At 42.3% G+C, this 20451-nt stretch overlaps 1 protein-coding gene across 3 annotated transcripts in view; it reads right to left on the minus strand.

The window, feature by feature from the left end:
- klhl13 (kelch-like family member 13) overlaps positions 1–20451 on the minus strand; it is a 42798-nt gene that overhangs the window by 14462 nt on the left and 7885 nt on the right. The window contains exons 3-4 of one of the 3 annotated variants that reach the window (XM_058383053.1): positions 19308–19399; positions 2312–2453 (exon numbers count right to left, since the gene is read on the minus strand). In XM_058383053.1, the coding sequence (XP_058239036.1) occupies positions 2312–2453; positions 19308–19399 (234 nt within the window). Of the gene's footprint in view, positions 1–2311; positions 2454–12185; positions 12752–19307; positions 19400–20451 lie in introns of those variants that run through there. The other 2 variants (XM_058383055.1, XM_058383054.1) reach the window with 2 other exon arrangements.

Here is a 20451-nt window from a genome sequence, read left to right on the forward strand (position 1 = left end):
CTAGGGATGCAACAATACAGTACGTACAGCGGTATTTAACCATGGTTTTCGGTTCGATTCGGATGGCTTGACAAATTAAAGTTTTTTTTTCCCATTATTCTTTGCTTAGGTGACAGGAACAGTAAGTTAAGAAGAAAAAAAAATGGTTTCAGTTGCAATTCTCTTTATTTTACTTAAATGCAAAAATCAACTTGTACACATTCACAGTGTACTGAAAACAGTGAGATAAAAAAGTTAGCGCTTGTATGACTATTACAGGAGATGGATTTGGAGTATGGCGCTCTTTTTTTCCCAGTACCGCTCTGTAATGAACAGTAAGGGTGAGATAACTCTCTGTTGCCCGCGAGGTCCAACTATCTGTTATTAGAGCAAGACTTTGTGCTTTAGCCGATTCGGTTTTTTCATTTTTCATTTCATTTTTTCGTAGAGCTCGGGAAAAAAGGACGTGCCGGTGGTGTGTAACGTGGTTCGAGCACTTTTATAAGTTGCCGAAAGCCCACATCACCGATCATAGAAAACGGCTGCAAATCTTTAGCAATTATTATATTATAATTATTTTTTGTGTTGTGTATGAATGCTGGAAGGAATGAGTTAGGGGACTGTGTTACCTGCTCTGCCATCCTGCTTCCACACAGTGATATCTCTGGGTGATGGAGCTGCAGATGTGTTGGAAGTATGTCAGTATGTAACTCGTGTGGAACAGTGCTTAAACACAGTCCTATTTTTTTGTTTAGCATTTTTGTTTCATCGGCATCATAGTCAACAAGAAATCCGAAATGTTCCCACACCACAGATTTGAAAGACGGTGCTGCTTCCTCATATTTGTCTCGCTTCACCGCTCTCCAGGGTTAGAGTGACATCTGACACCAGCCTCTCTAGCATGGTTACCGCCCCTAACTTTAGCGCTCACTGATTGGATATTTACTCGCAGGGAGGCGTGTCTCAGCGTGTAGCCATACAGTACAGGCAAACAAACAGGCGGTTCAGAGAGTAATAAAACACATGGTTATTATTGTTTTAAGGAAAAACCGAAAAACCGCGGTTCACATACGAGTACTGAACCGTGGAGGTTGTACCGAACGGTTCAATATTATATTGAGTATTGTGGCATCCCTAACACATACACACTCGCACATGCACGCGCACTTGTGCACACACACACACACACAATCGCACGCGCACTTGTGCACACACACACATTCACACACACACACACACACACTCACATGTATACATAAACACACGCACATGCACACATGCAATCTCGCACACATACACAAGCACACGTATACACTCGCACATGCACACAGACACACTCAAACACACTTGCATACACACTCGTGCACACACACACACACACACTAGAAATCACTTGCATTCACACTCGTGCACACGCACACACTCGTGAAACACACAGGCAGAGGCATTGTCTATTTGCCTGTGGCTGTTTCTGAGGAAAGACTAGACTAGTTTTTCACCTTTGTCTGTCATTTTCCATTCTGTCCATCATGATAATGGAGTGTGACAGCTGTCAATGCTGACGTCATCGCAATCGATAATGTGATCTCATCAAGGAAATGGCAACCGCCACTAACGCTGCCATTAGGAGGATATAACACAGACTCATAATTAGCCTTGGGGCAGTCATGCTCTCTCTCTCTAACACACACACACACTTCAGATTGATCTTTCAACCAGATTCCTACATGACACACATGCGCTACAGGCCATCAACTGTCCTCCTCTTGACCTCATCACAATTCTGTCCCACTGTCTCTCTCTCTCTCACACACACACACACACACACGGTTGCCAGGTGACCTGCTGTCAGTTGCTAATGAACTTTCTCATGTGCAACCCAGCCATGATGATAACGATGATGAGAAAGGTTGAGGCATATGTGTGTGTGTGGGCATTGGGATGCCAGACCACTCTGTGACGACCTTCATTTGAACACACACACACACACACACACACACACACACACACACACACGTATGTGTCCCTGTGGCAAGGCGCCCGTGAAGGCAGATGGTCGCGCTCTGTCCACTGCTTGTCATGACGCAGCGTTTAATTAGAGCTGAAACTCATTGTGACGATGGAGAAACATTCTGCTACATGCAAGAATGACAATGGTTCGTTTCTCAGAGCGATTACAAATGTTAAACACAAACTTGGATGTGATGCAGGATCCGTTACGGCCATGGTTCGCAAAATCAGGACTCCGTGGACTTCTAAGGCACAACCTAGTGAGTCTATACAATTAAAATAAAAGAGATGAACCATGTGCAATACACACACACACACTTACTTGTAGGACGACGGAGCTGTGTGTGTTACTGGTGAAGAAGCGGGTGTTGCCCGTCTTGGATGCCTGCAGGTGGGCGGAGAGCCCCATCTCACCACAGCCAAGAGACACCTTCATATGCGCATCATCATCCTCCACCAGGGATCTACAGACACATCAGAGAAGATGGTTAGGATACAGGGTGAGACATTGTAGGTAATTGTGGCAGTGCTGACGGTGACTAGCATGTCATTCAACCAGTCAAATACATTAGATAATACACCATGATAATGATACCTAAAATAGCTACAGCACCATCACCTCATGTCAGAGATATGGTAATTACAAGCTTCCAACTTTTAAAAAGTGCAGAAGAGTTCAGGTTTCTAGCGGAAAGACGATGAAAAACTCAACGTGTTTGACACCTTGACTTTCTCAAAGATGGTACCCATCTACTGTCGGTAAAAGGAACACAAAAGAAATCAACCGAAAGTAATCTCATCTGGGTTACACCCCCCATCTCTATACCCTGTCACACAGCAAGCTGCTGGTCTGGTCTTGATCGTTATTTGTTATCTACAAACAGAGGAAAGAGAGAGAGATATTTTTACTCAATGAAGGTGGAGAGATTCTTGGATTTAAGACAGTGCTCCAGTCTCAATATTTGATACGGCATGTATTGGGTAAAAGACTGAAGATGATGGTGACTGAGTGTGTCTGTCAAGTTTGATACCACAAACCATCTTTTACTGCTGAGATTTAGGATCCAGAAATACTACAGTATGGGATTCCTTCACTTTCAAACAGTGTGGTCATCTCTCCAACATGATTCTTATTGTCTGTCAAGTCTTAGTGTAGAACGGGAAGGTGTGACCTATGAAACTGATCAGAGAAGAGTCGTGGCCTGTGCTGCAGTCAGAGGTATGGCCTATGAACCTGACAGTCCTAGCAAAGGGAGCAGGAAGTATGGCTTGTGACTCTGTTAGTCAGATGCAAGGGTGTGGCTTGCAAACCCATCAGTGCCAGTGAAGGAGGTAGAGGTGTGGCCTATGAATCCGTTAGTCCAACTAAAGAAGGCAACAACATGGCCTACAAACCCATCATTTCCACAGAGGTATGGCCTATGAACCTGGCAGTTCCAGCAAAGGGGACAGAGGTGTGGTCTATGAATCTGAAAGTCACAATGAAGGAGGCAGAGGTATGGCCTATAAATCTGTCAATCCCAATGAAGGAGGCAGAGGCATAGCCTACAAAGCCATCGGTGCAAGGGAAGGAGGTAGCGGTGTGGCCTATGCATCTGTCAGTCCCATTGAAGGGGCAGAGGAGAGGCCTAAGTATCGGTCAGTCCCGATGAAGGAGTCATGACCTACAAACCCATCAGTTTTAGTGAAGGAGGTAGCGTTGTGGCCTATGAATCTGTCAGTCTCAGTGAAGGGGCCAGTGGTATGGCGTTTATATCTGAAAGGGACAGGTCAGTCTAAGAAAGGGGTGTGGTCTCTGTGCCTAGCAGTTCCAAAAAAAGGGGGCGTGGGCTCTGGTGTTCTTAGGCTTAGTAAAATAGGAGAGATCTTTGTGCCTGTGAAAGATGCATATTGTGTATAAATCGTTTTCCTTTCTTTAATGCAAACACTATTTTGATTGAAATCGAACTGCTAGACAAATATTGAATTAAACTGCATCACAGACTTCTTATATCTATATTTCATACATTGTCATCTCAAAAGCATACACAGGCCTCAATTCCTCACTAGTGATTAGAGCTGATGAAATGCTTCAGCAGCAAGATAGACTCGAAATCGACAGATGGTGCTATTGATGTCTTAGTTCCTTATGAATAAAGTCTGTCCTGCTCGAAGCATTACAGTATTACTGAGATAATGCCCTAATGATGTTAGCAAGGACATTTAATCCACATTAATCCTTGCATGGCTGCCTAGAGCATCAATACTGAGCCTAATCTTAAGTGAAGCTACAGGCGGCAGGGTTCAGCATCATGCCTCCCCCCCCACCAACAAGAAAGCCCTCGGATCAATAATGACGTTGTTAAAACATGCTCATTTTTTCTCTGTACAATTTCATGTTTGACATTAAAGAGTGGCTGCAATGATTCGAAGCCCTCAAGGAAGTCCACAGTAATAAAAAAGGAAAGAAATGAAGCAGCAATGGCAAGGCATGGTAAAAGAGCATTAGCTTGGAAGACAGAAATAAGTAAAAGCAAGATCTGGTGAAGAGTGACAATGAATTTAGGTGGCTGTATCAAAAGAAGAATTTATGTAGTTAGCTGGCTCAAAAATAATAAATAAAATGATGACCCTAGGGTAAGGTTAGTAGGACTTTTTGCTAAGGTACTATACAGGACTATATCTGGAGTACTGACCAAATCTCGGTACTATGTCAAGGACCTTCTTAGCAGGATGTAAAGGAATTTCCTGTTGCACCACAGGACAAATCTTGGTAAGCCATAAAGGCTTTCCTGTTTCACTGCTGGACAAATCTTGGTACAGTGTAAAAGACTATCCTGGTATGGATTAAAACAGTTTCTTGTTGAACTATTTGATAAATTCGGTTAAGGCACAAAGTACCTTTCTGTTGCACTCCTGGACAATTATTGGCTTGCTTCTGTGCTAGACGTAACACTGTTAAGAATCCATTTAAAGGTTTATTGGACGGCATACTAACTGAATGAAGACATTTTGTAAAACTGACGAATATTTAGAACTTATACAATGCTGCCCAGGTCAGCCCTAATGAGGAGTTTAGAAATCGTATGAGCAACAATCAGCACATGCCCAATAGCAAACAATTGCTGTTTTATTACTGATGACCAGGTGAGACAGAAATTGAAAGGAAATGTAAGAAGGGGAATTACTCTGACAAGCTGAAGAGAGGCTGAAAGGAGATCTCTCTCCCTCTCTTTACAAGTCACTCTATCCTACTCTCCCACTGGGGCATTAGCATAACATATTCCTTTAATAATTCATCATTAAGGGACACTTGCACCCAGACTGTCATTAGGAGGTGCAGGAAGGGTGCTGCAGGTAGTGGCCCAGAGAACATCTGTTATTAGACCCCCCCCACCCCCCCCACCCCCACACACACACACAGACCTTGACACACACCGCTTTTATTACCCAACATCCCTTTCAACTCAGCTGGAACATTTCCAAGCTTGGGCACACAAACACACCTTTTGCTCTTTTCTCTCTTTCAACTCGAGGCAATGGGATGAGGTTCAACCAGCCAGGTCCGTGTGTTCGCCAAGCAAAATGTCAAAGTGTTTGATGATTGTCTTGTAAATGCAAATGACCATAAAAAAAAAAAAAACATCAGAGAGAACAGCAAGAGAGACAAAGTCCATGAGGTTTTGTTGAGACGGAAAACTGCCTCCTTCCTCAGCGGACTATAGAACTGATGGGCAAGATAATGGTATTATTAATTTTCTTCCATCAGAAGATATATACACGATGAAGCCGACTTCCTGACTTTCAAAATCGGATATTTAAGAAGTCCTTTATGTCACCATGGTAACCGCAGCTGTGGAGCTCGTGAACCTTCAAAGCCAAATGCCATAAGAATATTTGAATATAAAGCTGGTCATATATAGGTTAACACAGAGAACTATCCAATGGTCAGTACAGATATTTTTACCTTTAAATCTAGGCACTTACCTTTAAGTGCTCAGGGAAAAAAACTGGAGGAAAGAAAACCCTGACTAAATGAAGGAAAGCTTGTTTTTTACTTTGCTGTCTCAAGCAACCGTCTAAGCATTGTACCAGTCTGTAGTTACGTCCAAGGTCTGAATAACAAGGTATGCAATTTTGGTATTAAATCGTGACTGTGTCCCCTATGTCACCCTGAATGCAAGTAGCTTTAAGTTTGGCAGGAAAAAAGTTTGGAAACGGACCAGCTGAGTTCTCACTGCTGAGTTCCAAGTAAGCAAAGTTGATGTCCAAAAGTGTCTACTGTTTAATATGCTATAACAAATAAAACTCCATATCAGCAATATATTAAAGGATACCATTTCCTTATCCGGAAGCACGTCTGTCATGTATCTAGCATGTTTACTTAAATCTGTAGTCTTCTTTTGCTGTTTATTAAAAGAGCTTACATTAACAGCGTCCACTTTTACCAGCCAAACAACATGTTATGTAAATGGCTGTGACACTCAAGCACTCTCCACTTCATCTTGGTCTCCATGACATCTCACGTTTGATGTCCGTTTCATGTACCACCATTCAGTAAACTCTCTCCTACCTTTCTCTTTCCTGTCCACCACTCCAAAACAACTTAGATGTGCTTTACTTGATTTAACACCCCCACGCCACCACCACCAGCAGGAAAATGGTTCATGCTGAGGGTCACGACAATAGTAGCAACATCTTCCATAGGACATTCTGAACACGTAATCTGTCCATCCAAAGGAACACTTCCTAGAAAATTCTCCAGGTTTTTTTTTGGGATGAAAGCCTCATTTGCTTAGCCATCATGACCTTGGATGTTCATCACCTTGAGTTTCATAGTGCAAAAAATCTAACTCACAACAGGATGGTAAAGGGTACAATTTGCATCTCTGGCTATTAAGGTAATGACTCATATAGCTGCATCTTTCTGCAGGCTACCCACATGGTGGATGCAACTATCCAGTGTGACCTACAGATGTGGAAGGACATTACATTTTGCATTTATACCATTTATACATGTGAGGTTTTGCAGATTAAGGGCTTTGTTCCAGGGCCAGGCTTGGTGGTGCTGGGATGTGACCTCACAACCTTTCGGCGCTGTAGTCCAAAGACATAACCACAAGTTTTGGTGGTTTGAATGCTGACCACAGCCTCAACTAAATGACATGAAGGGTATTTGTGGAATTGTGGAACAGTTAGAGTTCTGGGAACCTTCTTAAGTAATTAATAAGTTAACTAGCAAGAAGTTGGAGCTTCTTTTGTGATCTTTCTCTCAAACTTTGCTAGTTCCTGGACTCTATTCATTCACCGTCTTATCATCAACAATGGTCCAATCTAGCCTAATCCAAATGAACTCGATCTTGAGCAGTTCTGACCGCACCCTTCCAATAGTACGGCAGAACTGTAACTGCTAGGATACCACAACGTCTGGAACAGCTGGGACGTGTCTGCAGTCTTACCTAGACATAATGATAGCCTACACACTGGCACTAGGATATAAATTGTGACAGGTCTTTAACGTTTGGGGTGATTTGTCCACACAGTGCTGCTAATTTGAACAGCTTGTCGAGTTAGATTTCTCACATGGGCCCAATTGTACAAAGAAATTGTACACCAGGGTCAGCAATTAAGTCTGGCAACAGGCCAGTCGTTATCATGGCCTGCCAACATGATTATTACTACGTGCTTATTGTGCCACAGGCTGTACACAGGAGTGCAAGGCATCTCGGATTTGTTTTTTTGTTGTTATGCAGAACAGGCAGGTAATCCATTTTGTCGTTTATTTCATAAACTTGTAATTGTAGTACCTGGAAGTAAATGTCTTGATGTTTTGACCAGTTACTTAAGGCAGATTACTACCAAGTTTTGAGTATGAAAATTGTAGAAATAATTTGTAGAGAAAATTTGTATTGCAAAAACAAATTTTCCCATAAGAAATAGTGTAAATAATCCGTTCCAGCCCCCCAAAAATATGACCGATATTCCCAATACGAAGCGTACGTAAACTGTGTGGCTGCTTACAAAGAACTGACCTAAGCCAAGCATTCCATGTCAAGGCTCCTCACAGGAAGTCGTGCCACCAAGCTTGGGCTAAAAATAGAACAGGCCACCCAAGCCACCAATCTGTCAACAAAAAAAAAAGCCAGAAAAATCACCTAGTTTTAGAACGCATGCTGAAGGCAACATTGGTATCGTGGGTTGACTCTTTCTGAACAGCTTTCACTGACTGAAAAGCAAAAAACGTAAAATTCGTAAACACTTCAGTTGGCTTCGCTTTTCCACTGACGCAAACAAGTTTTGAACGACTCCTGGACATACGTGCGACTAGGCAGCGTTCTGTTTGGTTCGTCTGTATTCTGTAAATTCTTCGTATGCCGATGCAAATTTCTTGCAACATTTCAAGTCTTAAGGCGAAAATTCGTAAGGGAGGGCATTTGTATACCAAGGTTCCACTGTATTAGGTTCTATAATTAATAACCTAACCGCTTGTGTTCTGTCTGTTTTTCCGTTACAGCCACAACATTTTTTAAAATAGCATGTAGCAACCAGCTAGCTAACCGCCAAGACAGCCGAATGAAAATAAAATTAACTGGGAATACAATTTTGTATTCAGAACTTTTGTAGACTTCATGCTAAGATCCCAGCTGCATTTTGGATCTGCTACTCGATGAAGGATCGCAGCACCTCATCCTTAACATTTTAGCTGAAAGGGAACATTTCCTGGTTAAAATCAGGCCAAATCATGTTAAGCAAGTGTTTCGGCAATTTTCAACACATTCAATATAAATCAGAAAGGCGTCAAAATTTTCCATCACTCATTATTAAAACCTCAGAAAGTGACCAGAAGGTGATATGGAGGACAAAGAAGACACCACGTGGTAATTTTTTTAAAAATACATTTTTAAGACCTTGCGTGTGTGCACGCCTTTTCTTCTGGTGTCAGCATCTCTAGTTTGAGGTGAAAATTAAATCCCTGTGTTTCCTTTTTATCACCACTAGATTAAACACCTCTGTCCATGACGCCAGCGCTGAGTGTAAAGTGTGTGTGTGTGTGTGTGTGTGTGTGATATCAGTCATCCTCCATCCTCCATGCACTCTCTCTCTTTCTCCTGCCAGAGTTATGATGGAGGAGGAAAAGACCCATTACATGATAAATGTGTTTTTAGAGGAATAATATGAGGTGTGTAAGAGAGTGGCTCTCACATGCAAGACATCTATTTGCTGTTACTTAACAGCGTACGAGGGCAAAGAAGTGACAAGGGAGGATGACACATGTTACCGTTATGGCAATTATGCTAAAATGGTTATGCGACAGCCAGTCAGCTGAGACGTGGCAATTTTGCACATCTTGATTCAAAAGGAGGATGCCTAGCTAGGGAGTGTTAGCTTAGGTGGGACAGGAAAAAGGATTTTTAGAGGACAGAAAGCAGCAGCCGACAAATTAGCACCGGAATCAGAAATATTCAGAAGCATCAGAAGCAGAAATGGCTGAAAATGAAGACAAGAATTGAAAAGATTTCTAACAAGAAGATTTAAAAAAATTATTTAACAGAGAAAAATTTGTTTCTTACACGACAAGATACATTAATGATAACAATACTGTATTTTCTTTTTCATGAGCTCACTATTTAAAGCAAGATTCCGTCAAATAAGGCCCGAATCCACTGAATTTCCGTTAGCAGGCAATGCTAAGTGTAATTACAGTGTTATTACAGTCATGCGGAGTCTTTTATTTTTTTAATAAGGTAACTACAAATCTGAGTGAAATGCTGACATTTCAGACGTTCCAGTCACGTCTTTATAGCGATTTGGTCATGGCTAGGCCGTTTTCTGAGGTAAACACTAGCTATCTAAAGGTGTTGACCGGTTGCCTAGCAACAGAATTCTCACAGCTTTAACCACCTGAAGAGCGAGTGATTCACTTGTTACCTCCGTTTTAAATTACAAGTTGGTGTGGCTTTTGTTATCACACATGCACACACACACACACACACACACACACACACACACACACACACAGTGTCATGTGTGTCAACCAAGACTCATCTGCCATAATAAAAGGTGAACAGTTACAGAAACCAAACTGGTGTGTGTGTACGTGTGTGTGTATGTACATTACTCTGCTGCTCATCAGAGGTGGCTCACTGTCATGTATGACGGTGCTTAATGTTATATGGCAAAGGCTGTGTGTGTGTTAATTTAGCCATGTGTACAAAACGGATATAGATCCAGCAGATTGGGCTCTCTAAATATAGCCTGCCTACCTACCTACACCCCCCACCCCTCAAAAACACACACACACATACTGTAAGCAGTAGCAGTAGAGGGAATGTTAGGAGACACAGTGTGAGGACAGAGAGAGGACAAAAGCACCCTACAGCAGAACTCTCTATCACACACACAAAAATAGCGACAAGGCCACAGCTGGGTTTGCTGAATAAAGCTGATCCGAGAGAGTCCCTGATCCAGAGTCAGCATGTGCACACACACACAGCTTCAAAAACACTACTGATCCCTGATCCCTAGTCATGTGCAATGGGAGGTCAGTATAATACTCTAAATCTGGGGTTGCCAGGTATGTGATTGTTGTGTATAGTATTATTTTTGTCCAGTTTGGGTTAAATATTTAAGATGATTTAAAACACACACACACACACACTATAAATGTGAATGGTAGGTTTTCATATATAATTGCAGACTGCAGGAACCTTTTAGAGCAAACAAGTGATTCCTCGATGAACGTGTCATCAGCCTCGCTATTTTTGCCAACATGGTTGAAAGACAGCCTGCTACGCTAAACTAGCAGAGTACAGAATACACAGTGTCAAGAAAATCCTAGCAGGATGTTTGCCGTAAAACCCTCAACAAACAGTGAGGTTAAAGTTTGTCATAATAATAATAATAATAATAATAATAATAATAATAATAATAATAATAATAAGTAGCACCTCCATTTAAGACACTTAAGCCCCGCCCACATGCTCCTTGCTCCTGGCTCATATATGGCCACCGATGATAACGTGGCAGCCCACGTCCTTTCCCCTTCGGTGAATTCTATTTAGGGCTGAGCGAATATAAACTAACAGAACACACATATATCATACCTTCTGTATCGTACAACTTTTATTTTCCCCAGAAATGAAGTCTGTATTAAATATAAACGCAATAAAGGTATGAGGGAATGGTACTGTTAGATCCTGGTACTGTTACTGACCGTTGCATAGCAAGCTAGCTAAATACAGAGAACAGGAAACATACAGACGAGCGCAGGTGGCGTATATGAAGGAATCGGGGTCTCAGTCAGAGACATTTCTGTAAAAAAAAAAAAAATCTCCCTAGAGAGACACTCCACATAAACCTCTAGAGCAAGACACTCCCCCAAAGGGCGGGGCACATACTAATCTAGAGACTTGGAAATAAACACAAACGACAGGAAGTGCAATCCTTTATTTCTGTGTACTCGATTAGGATGAAAGTTCTGTTCTGAGTTCATTTTCAGTTACATGGATCCAGTAGGAACTTTTTCCTTTTCTCTACCCTAACCCCCCACCCCCCAAAAACAACATGCACTGGACTTAGAGCACGAGCTCTAATTATATAAATGTCGGTGAATTCCCCCAAGTGTGACCTCACAATTTGCTCTGAAATTACACAAATTAAGATGACGTGAAATTGTTAGGGCTGTAGTGTGTGCGCACGCGAGAGAGAGAGAGAGAGAGAGAGAGACAGAGAGAGAGAGAGAAAGGGTGGTAAAAGGAAAGGAAGAACAGTAGGTACCAGCAGTTTTATCGCTGCAACTCTACAGTCCTCCCCGACCCCGACGCTGCCACGCGCACGAAATAAAATAAAACACGCTGTGCATGAGACCACATCTGAAACAATACCGACGGCCCAACCACAGCACGGTCAGTCCAGTCAGCACCAGCACCGGGCCGGGCTTAAATGGCCCAGAAAGCAGGTTGAAAGGAGAGGAGGCCAAAAATATAAACACCGCATGAACGGACATTTTTTTCCCTCCCCATGCAGCTCGCGCATGCTTGTCTTTTTTTAAACTCAAAAGCAGTTCACGTTAAAAAAAAAGAAGAGAAAAGATCGCACCACACACACACACACACACACACACACACAGGGAGGTTAGAGATGAGTAAATGGTGTAAATGAACGGAAAAGGCTCGCACGCGCTATGATTTGAGGCTTTTTTTATTGCAGGTACTCACATGTAAGCCGGTGACAACGGAGAGGACCGGGAGGTTTTAAGGACAGGCACGGGGAATTTCCAGCTGACGGGAGAAGCGCTTTTCCATTTCAGCGGCATGTTTTGGTGGAAAAAAATAATTGAAAAAAAAATAATGATTTTCTAGATGTGTCACGAGCTCCGGACCGCAAACAAGCTTCCGGCCAGGGCTTCCATCCTACCGAGCCCGGGCCGAGAGGACGGTGGGAGACGAGGAAGATGATGATGAGGAGGAGGCGATGGAGGAGGAAGGAGGTAAACGGTGTCGGTACACTGACGCGCTGCTGCGCGAGGCGGCTCCGCTCTGATCTTAGCAGCGCGTGCTAGTTATTAGCCGAACGTGCAGCATGTAGCTCCGCACAGGACGAAGAAAAAACACCCATCCCACACAACCCGAGCATCTCCCGAGGAAGAGGAGTCCACTCCGGAGAGAAAGAGAAAACAGAGATATTCTTTAAAACATGGTTAAAAAAAAAAACATAAAGCGCACCGGAGGTGTAACGAGAAGCGGCGCTGCAGCCGAGTGCGCGAGAGGGGATGTGCAAGAGTGGCACTGTGAGTGAAGAGGAACGGACTGCAGAGAGAGAGAGAGAGAGGCAGAGCGAGAGAGAGAGAGAGGCAGAGCGAGAGAGAGAGAGAGGCAGATTGAGTGAGAGAGAGAGAGGCAGAGCGAGAGAGAGAGAGGCAGAGCGAGAGAGAGAGAGAGAGAGAGAGAGAGAGAGGCAGATTGAGTGAGAGAGAGAGAGGCAGAGAGAGTGAGGCAGAGAGGTAGAGAGAGTGAGAGAGAGAGAGGGAAGCAGGCAGAGCGAGGGAGAGAGAGAGAGAGAGAGAGAGAGAGAGGCAGAGAGGTAGAGAGAGAGTGAGAGAGAGAGGGAAGCAGGCAGAGCGAGGGAGAGAGAGAGAGAGGGGCAGGCAGAGTGATAGAGTGAGATAGAAATAGATACAGAGAGAGAAAGTAAATGAGGGACAGATAGAAACAGTAAAAGAGCGAGCGAGGAATAGAGAGAGAGAGAGAGAGAGAGAGAGGTAGAAAGGGAGCTAAATAGATAGAAACAGCAAGATACTGTGCGAGAGAGTGTAAAAGTAAGGAAAGACGTTATGTTTATTTATCAAAACGACTTTTCTATTGACATTTTATTTAGTTTCTGTTTATTATTTATTTACCCACTAATTTTAAAATCAGCTCTACTTACTTACACACTTGATGTAAATGACTGTTTACTGAATCAGCTCCAGTTTAACCGAATGTTTACGATATTTATTCGCCTTCTGTTGATTTAAACTGCCACTGATTAATAAACTGATTAAACTCATTAAACTGACGTCTCTCATTTCATTACATTTCAATTCATTTCATTTCATCGTCTAGGATCCGTTCCACAGGCTATTATTTAATGGAATCTGCTCATCTGCTGTATTTATTTGATTTATTTATCCAGAGCTTGTCGTTATTTTACTATACCGAAGGTCATCTCTAGTTTTTTTTTTTTTTTTTTAATGGTTTTAAAAAAAAGTGCCTACAAACGAGGACAAGAGCTCTGCCTCTGAGCTGTTCCACTGCCGGGTCAGTGCTCTTCCAGAGAAAGAGGAAGAAAAAACAACAACAAGAAAAACAAAGACAGAGAAAGAAAGAGAGAGGAAGAGAGAGGGAGGATAAACAGATAGAAAAAATTGTACATTTCGTAAACTACTTCCAGTGAGTTAGTAGAGTTAAAAATAGATAGATAGATAGATAGATAGATAGATAGATAGATAGATAGATAGATAGATAGATAGAAAGAAAAAGAAATAAAGCAAGGGAGAAACAGAGAGGGGCAGAGAGATAGATAGAAGGAAAAAGAAAGAGGGAGAGAAACATGGGGAACAGAGAGAGAGAGAAAGACGGGGAAGAAACGGAAAGATAGAGTGAGAGAGAGAGAAAGAGACAGAGACATTATATATATATATATATATATATATATATATATATATATATATATATATATATATATATATATAGAGAGAGAGAGAGAGAGAGAGAGAGAAAGATATAGACAAAGTGATAGAGAGAAAGGGAAAGAGAGAGAGAAATAGAAAGGGAGAGAGAGAGAGAAAGAGACAGAACTGGTTTCTGCGATTACGTCTCCGTCTCTGTACAGAGAGCTGACAGCACGTCAGTGGAGACGACGGTTCTTCAGTGTGACGTGATGCGTGTCAGGATTCTCTCTCAGAAGAATTTATAAAGAAAAAAAATAAAAACAACATCAAAATGTTCTGCAGAACTCAAAAACACAGCAAGCACAAACAACCCGAGCTCTGAATTCGAAGCAGCACAGTCAGGACAGAGAGAGAGAGAGAGAGAGAGAGAGAGAATGAGAGAGAGAATGAGAGAACTTTTTCATACATTAAAACAGTCTAAAACACACACACACACACACACACACACACACTTGCCTATGACATGGATCCAGACACACACCGAGCGTCTACCCTCTGCTGGACGCACGAGGCACTGAGGACTCGGAGCTCGGAGGCGCACATGGCGCCGCGTCCTCTCCCGTTTAATTAAGTGCTAAATGTGTGGTGCGGAGAGGCTCGTCTATTCCTAGCAGTCTATTATTAGGGGTAATTAAGAGCTAGAGCGGGGTACGGAGACGAGGACGGCAGAGAAACACAAAAAGACACTTTTAAAGAAAAAAAAAAAAAAAAAACCACCCCATGCCCCACGTTACTGCGGCCACCTGCTCTTTAATCCAGACCTGCCTCGGGAACTTCAGATCGGGGGTAAGGGGCTGCTGGGGATATATGTTTTTATATCTCCTCCTCAGGAAAAGCTGAGAAGCTCCAGAAGTCTGTTCTATACACATTTCAAGTGTATTAGGCAGGGTCTTTATTCATTTTATTTGTTTTTTTGCAAAAAAGTTGAAGGAGAGTAATTAATTAAACATAAAAAAAAAACAGCCGACATGTGACTGCGCGTTTGGCCACACCCCCTTTCCGAATATCAGGTATTGTTCCTATGCTTGATATGAAACAGCGCAGCCTCATGAACCATAAACCATGTCACTCAGACATAATTTTCAGCTGCGCAGACAGAGCCAGAAATAATTAGCGGAGTTTGAGAGATTCGGTGGCCGTTTGTGAAGTCTGAACGAAGAGGCGCTGAAGTGTCCATCATCGTACCGGCGAATCAGAGCAGGCGTTTCGGACCGCAGATAAACCGACGCAGACGCTGGCGCAGACGCAGACTGAACCCAGCCATCGCAATAGCCCTGGGGTTACAGCAGGAAATCACCTGCCTCTCTAACCTGAGAGACTGACTGCCATCATGTGACCCGGAGCCAGGAGGCATGAAAAAGAAGAGGAATAAATTAGAGCGCCGTCACGTCGCCGAGACACGGCCTTCAGGTGAAATGAGCCGCAAAACAAACGCCGAGACAAGTCAAAGGCATTGTGAAGAGGCGTCTCGTTAGAGAAAGCGAAGGTTTGCGTCTGACATGAAAGAGCGTGGCAGTAGGGGGAAAAAAAGCCTTTTTGTTTTACACGAATACAACATGATGTCGAAGACAAATTACAAAACCGAGTCAGATTTTCTTCGTAGATTTGAGCCGCTGACAAATTCCGCAGCGAAATGCGTACTGGAAATGTTTTAGCAATTACAGACTTGAAAGGTTAAAAGAAAAAAAAAAAAAAAAAAAAAAGCTTTAATTTTATTATAACAAACAAGTTGTGAATAAACAAATAATTAAGAGTTTCATGTTTTCTAAACGTTCTGACTACATCACCTGATCTAGTATTTGTAGTATTTACGGAGTGTAAAGACGAACAAAGAAGCAGACAAAACAAAAGAAACACAAAAACCCAAACAAAACCCTAAACAATCCATCCATTTTCTATACCCGCTTTATTCCTAATTAGGGTCACGGGGATCTGCTGGAGCCTATCCCAGCACACATTGGGCTGAAAGGCAGGGGTACACCCTGGACAGGTCACCAGTCCATCACAGGGCCACACATATAGACAGACAACCACACACACACACACACACACACACACACTCCTATGGGCAATTTAGAATTACCAATCAACCTAATGTACATGTTTTTGGACTGTGTTAGGAAACCTGAGTACCTGGAGTAAACTCACGCAGACACGGGGAGAACATGCAAACTCCACACAGAAAGGTTCCTGAATGTTTGAACTCAGGACCTTCTTGCTGTGAGGCACCAGTTCTAACCACTAGCCTGCCCCAAACAAAACAAACAAATAAAAAAAAAAAATACATTGTAGATTTTGTTTTGTAAACATTTTGGCTATCGAGTTGGGATCGAGTTGTTTGTGGCGTAAAAAAATACATACATTTTTTGAGTAAACGTGAAAATAACGTTTATTATTTTTAAAAAAAATCAGAAAAATAAATACCTGCTGATTTGAACAGGAGTCTGGGGGAAATGTGTAAATAAATAATTTTAAAACGTAAAAAAAAAATTGCAAAAAGAAAGAACGATTTCTAAAACATGAACGTTTTAGATAGTGTATAAATTTTCCAGGCTAATTACTATTCAAAGGCTAAACTGTTTGTTTGGTGACAGGAAATCTGTGGGGTTTTTTTGCACATCAGGAACCATGAAAAAAATAAAAATAAACGGGAGTTAAGAAGGGGTCGTTGTGAAAGTGGAATATCAGCGCCTGCCGCGTGGAGAGAAACGTAGCTCAGATCAGCATGTATGGAAAGCGCTAACATGCAGCGTGTTGGGTGACTGATCCGGCTGAGTATTTTTGGCAGGGCTCAAAGGAAATCCTCCATTAATCTGCATTTAGCATTTTCAAAGTGGTTCGGTGATGGGAGTGCGAGCGAGAGAGAGAGAGAGAGAGACTCATCCATGTTATGACAGTAACTCTTTCGTTCAGCCTGAGCAAGTACTTTTCCGAAAGAAGAAGAAGGGGAAAAAAAAAAGTGGGAGCAAACACCTTCCATAAATATTCACCATCACCTCCATCCACACCACCACCACCTCCCCTCCCTACCATCCTCTCCCCTCCATCTCATCCCCTCCCCCACCCAGTGAACTGTTCTACGTTTTATAATCTCGCTGCCCGGAGCTGAAATGGACAATGCTGAGATGCATGTTGGTGGTAGCAGCAGCATCGTGTTAAGAGTTAACCTTGGCTTCTCAGGTTCCTCGTTGATGCCGGTGCTTGGACACAGCATTTTATTTAATTTGATAATTTGAATGTAGCTTCCCGGTGGTCCAGCGGCAGGATCCAGCACTCTCATTGCCGTGGCCCGGGTTCAATTCCCATGAAGAGCTAACTCTCGGTGCCGGTCCCAAGCCCGGATAACATGGGAGGGTTGCGTGAGGAAGGGCGTCCGGCATAAAAACCTGTGCCAAAACGAAACATGTGGACCAAAAGGTTCGCTGTGGTAGCCCCGAACAGAGAGCAGCCGAAAGAACAACAATGTTAGCATAAAGATCCAAAAAAATATATATATTTTTGTAGTATCTTGGACAACGGAAATACAAAATGGCTGACTCCTAATCCAACTTGGACGCATTTAAAACGGATAATAAGAACCTTTCTGACCTTACAGAAGGTCAAATAGCTTCATGGCTCAACACCTTCAAGAATGTCGAGAGTAGCGGAAAAGTACTTAGAGTTTAAGAACATTGGAACGATCCATGCCCCCAACCTATTCGGCTCAGAGAGTTATTAGTGTATTTACATTTCTGGCATTTAGCACAGCCTTTATACAAAGCTGACAATTTGTCATTTCATACAACTGAGCAATTGAGGGTTAAGGGCCTTGCTCAGGGGCCCAGAAGGGACAGACTGGTGGACCTGGGATTCAAACTCACAACCTTCCGCTCAGTAGACCAACACCTTAACTACTAAGCTACCGGGCATCACTGAGGATGGCATGTTTATCCTCTTACCTCCTAAGATCATTGCAAGGGCATCGTCTTACCTCGTTATTGAGATTATAAAGTACCTTAAGCACCGTTCAGAAGTACTCAATGTTGTTAACAACGAATAGCGTAGCTGTAGGAGAAACGGCTAAGTGACCATTTAATCAGTCCACTCGCACCGAACCTTCCAGCACCCACACACACACACTCCCCACACACACAAACTCCAAGATATATAAATACTCCAACACACACTTCCCCACACACACACACACACACACACACACACACACACACACACACACACACACACACATCCCCCTCAAGGGTCTGAGTCACCACTTGGAAAAAAAAAGGAAGACCCACACACAGATCCTACACTGGAGAACATCTCGAGCCACTGTAAAGGATAAACAGTAATCAGTGCTCGGAGACTCAATTTACTTGGGCCTTGTTCAAATAAACGCCTTTGCTTTTTTAGTTATTTATTTATTTTTTCTCTCTCTCTCTCTGACAGGAATCCAATGCAACACAGAGGCACGACTTCTACACTATAATTTAATATGAAATGTTGAAATGAAATGTTTAAATGAAATATTGAATGCGGCACGACTTACGATCGCAGTGGAAAATCTGCGATTCCTGTTTCAACATTCATGATGAATTTATAAGGGGAAAAAAAAATGTATTTATTTTTTAAAAAATTGTTACATTCACGATCAGTATCAGCTAAAACATATTATATTATTATTATTACAACAATAGTTCGCGTAGTAAAAAATCTTTTACACCTTTTTAAAACCATTAGCATCAACGGTATAATTTCTTTCATTTATTTGTTGGTCGACAGTTTATTAGGCAACCATGGGCACTAATAGTTGCTATGGCAAAATCAAAATCTGTTCCCGTGTATACGAGTTTTGCGAGGAAAATACTAATAGAGTATGTCTAATCTATGTCAGATTACGTGATAAAGATCCGCTCGCGATAGAAGCATCTCACTGGTTGTGTTCACACTGAGGCAAAACAGGCAAGTTTCCCGTCTATGTCTCATCATCACTACCGTCCCGAAATCTTGGCATCATCCTATGCCGTCGTCCTATTGGTGGCTCGCAAACGAAGAATCCCCCCCCCCCCACAATGCAAGACATTTTCTGCAAAATCAGGCTAACGTAGATTAAGAGCAAGAGACAATGAGAGAGGAAAAAATGACATACATTGCACAGTACCTGTCGTGCAGCCCCAAGGCCATGGTGTCCCCTCGATGCACAGGGTAGTCCATTCCCGCGCACTCAACCACAGCGCACCTCTGCAACAGAAAACACTAGTGAGCATGTGCAAAAAAACAGCCAGTCGCAATCTAGCCACAAGACACCAATTTATGGATCACAGCTCAGATATACAAAGTACACGTTAGGTGCAAAAGAAGTCCAAAGGTGACTGGCAGGAGGCAGAGCCAATCAGAAAACAGGTGGAAAAAGGATTCCTGATCAGGTAAAGCTTTTATTTGTTCTCTAATTTGGTGGGAAGCTAGCGGATAATGGCTCATTAGTCCTCGTTGTGGAATTTGCATCGTTAACCAGTTTACACACTAGAAAATTCAGGAATATATACAGAGTAGGGCTGCACAATTAACTGATTTTCTAATCACGATTATGATTACAGATACCATGATTACATAATCGTTCAAAGCTGCGATTACAAAAAAAAAAATCTACTTACATTATTCTGCGTGCTTAAGGGGTGTTAATTGCATGTAATGTGAGGGGTGAATAAATACTTTTAATTGGCCTAATAGTCTGTAGGCATGTCCTTATCAACGCCCTGATTATCCACTTGCACATGTCTATCTCGTCATGTTAATTTTGCGGACATGTGCGCTGATAAACATCAGATAGTTTACAAAGTGTTGCTGAGAAGATTCAAGAATTAGAACCGAAAATAAATTACTTTTGACTGACATCTCTGTATACACACACACAAATAATGCGCGAGTGCGTGCTGGAATATGCTCTAGAACCGCTCTCACAATACTTTAATGTCCTACACCTATCGGTCTGCACAGCGCCGATTTCACACCATGTGACTAAAATACCTTACAGCCCTTGAGTGTGACAGCAATAAAAATAAAAATAAAAACGGTCAGAAAACACAACAATGTTATTCAGATAATAGCCTAACTTTTAATATTTAATGTTAACACAGTTGATAAAAGTAGGCTAACAAATGTAGGTGGGCCACTGTCTCTGATTCTGAAAACCCCTGACATATAGGACCTTTTTGAATATTATTCCATAGCCAATATGTACAAAAGCCTTAAATTAAATAAGCCTAAAGACATTTCTAAAAAAAAATATAAAC

Source organism: Hemibagrus wyckioides, linkage group LG28 (assembly GCF_019097595.1).
Source record: "Hemibagrus wyckioides isolate EC202008001 linkage group LG28, SWU_Hwy_1.0, whole genome shotgun sequence".
Classification (NCBI taxonomy): domain Eukaryota; kingdom Metazoa; phylum Chordata; class Actinopteri; order Siluriformes; family Bagridae; genus Hemibagrus; species Hemibagrus wyckioides.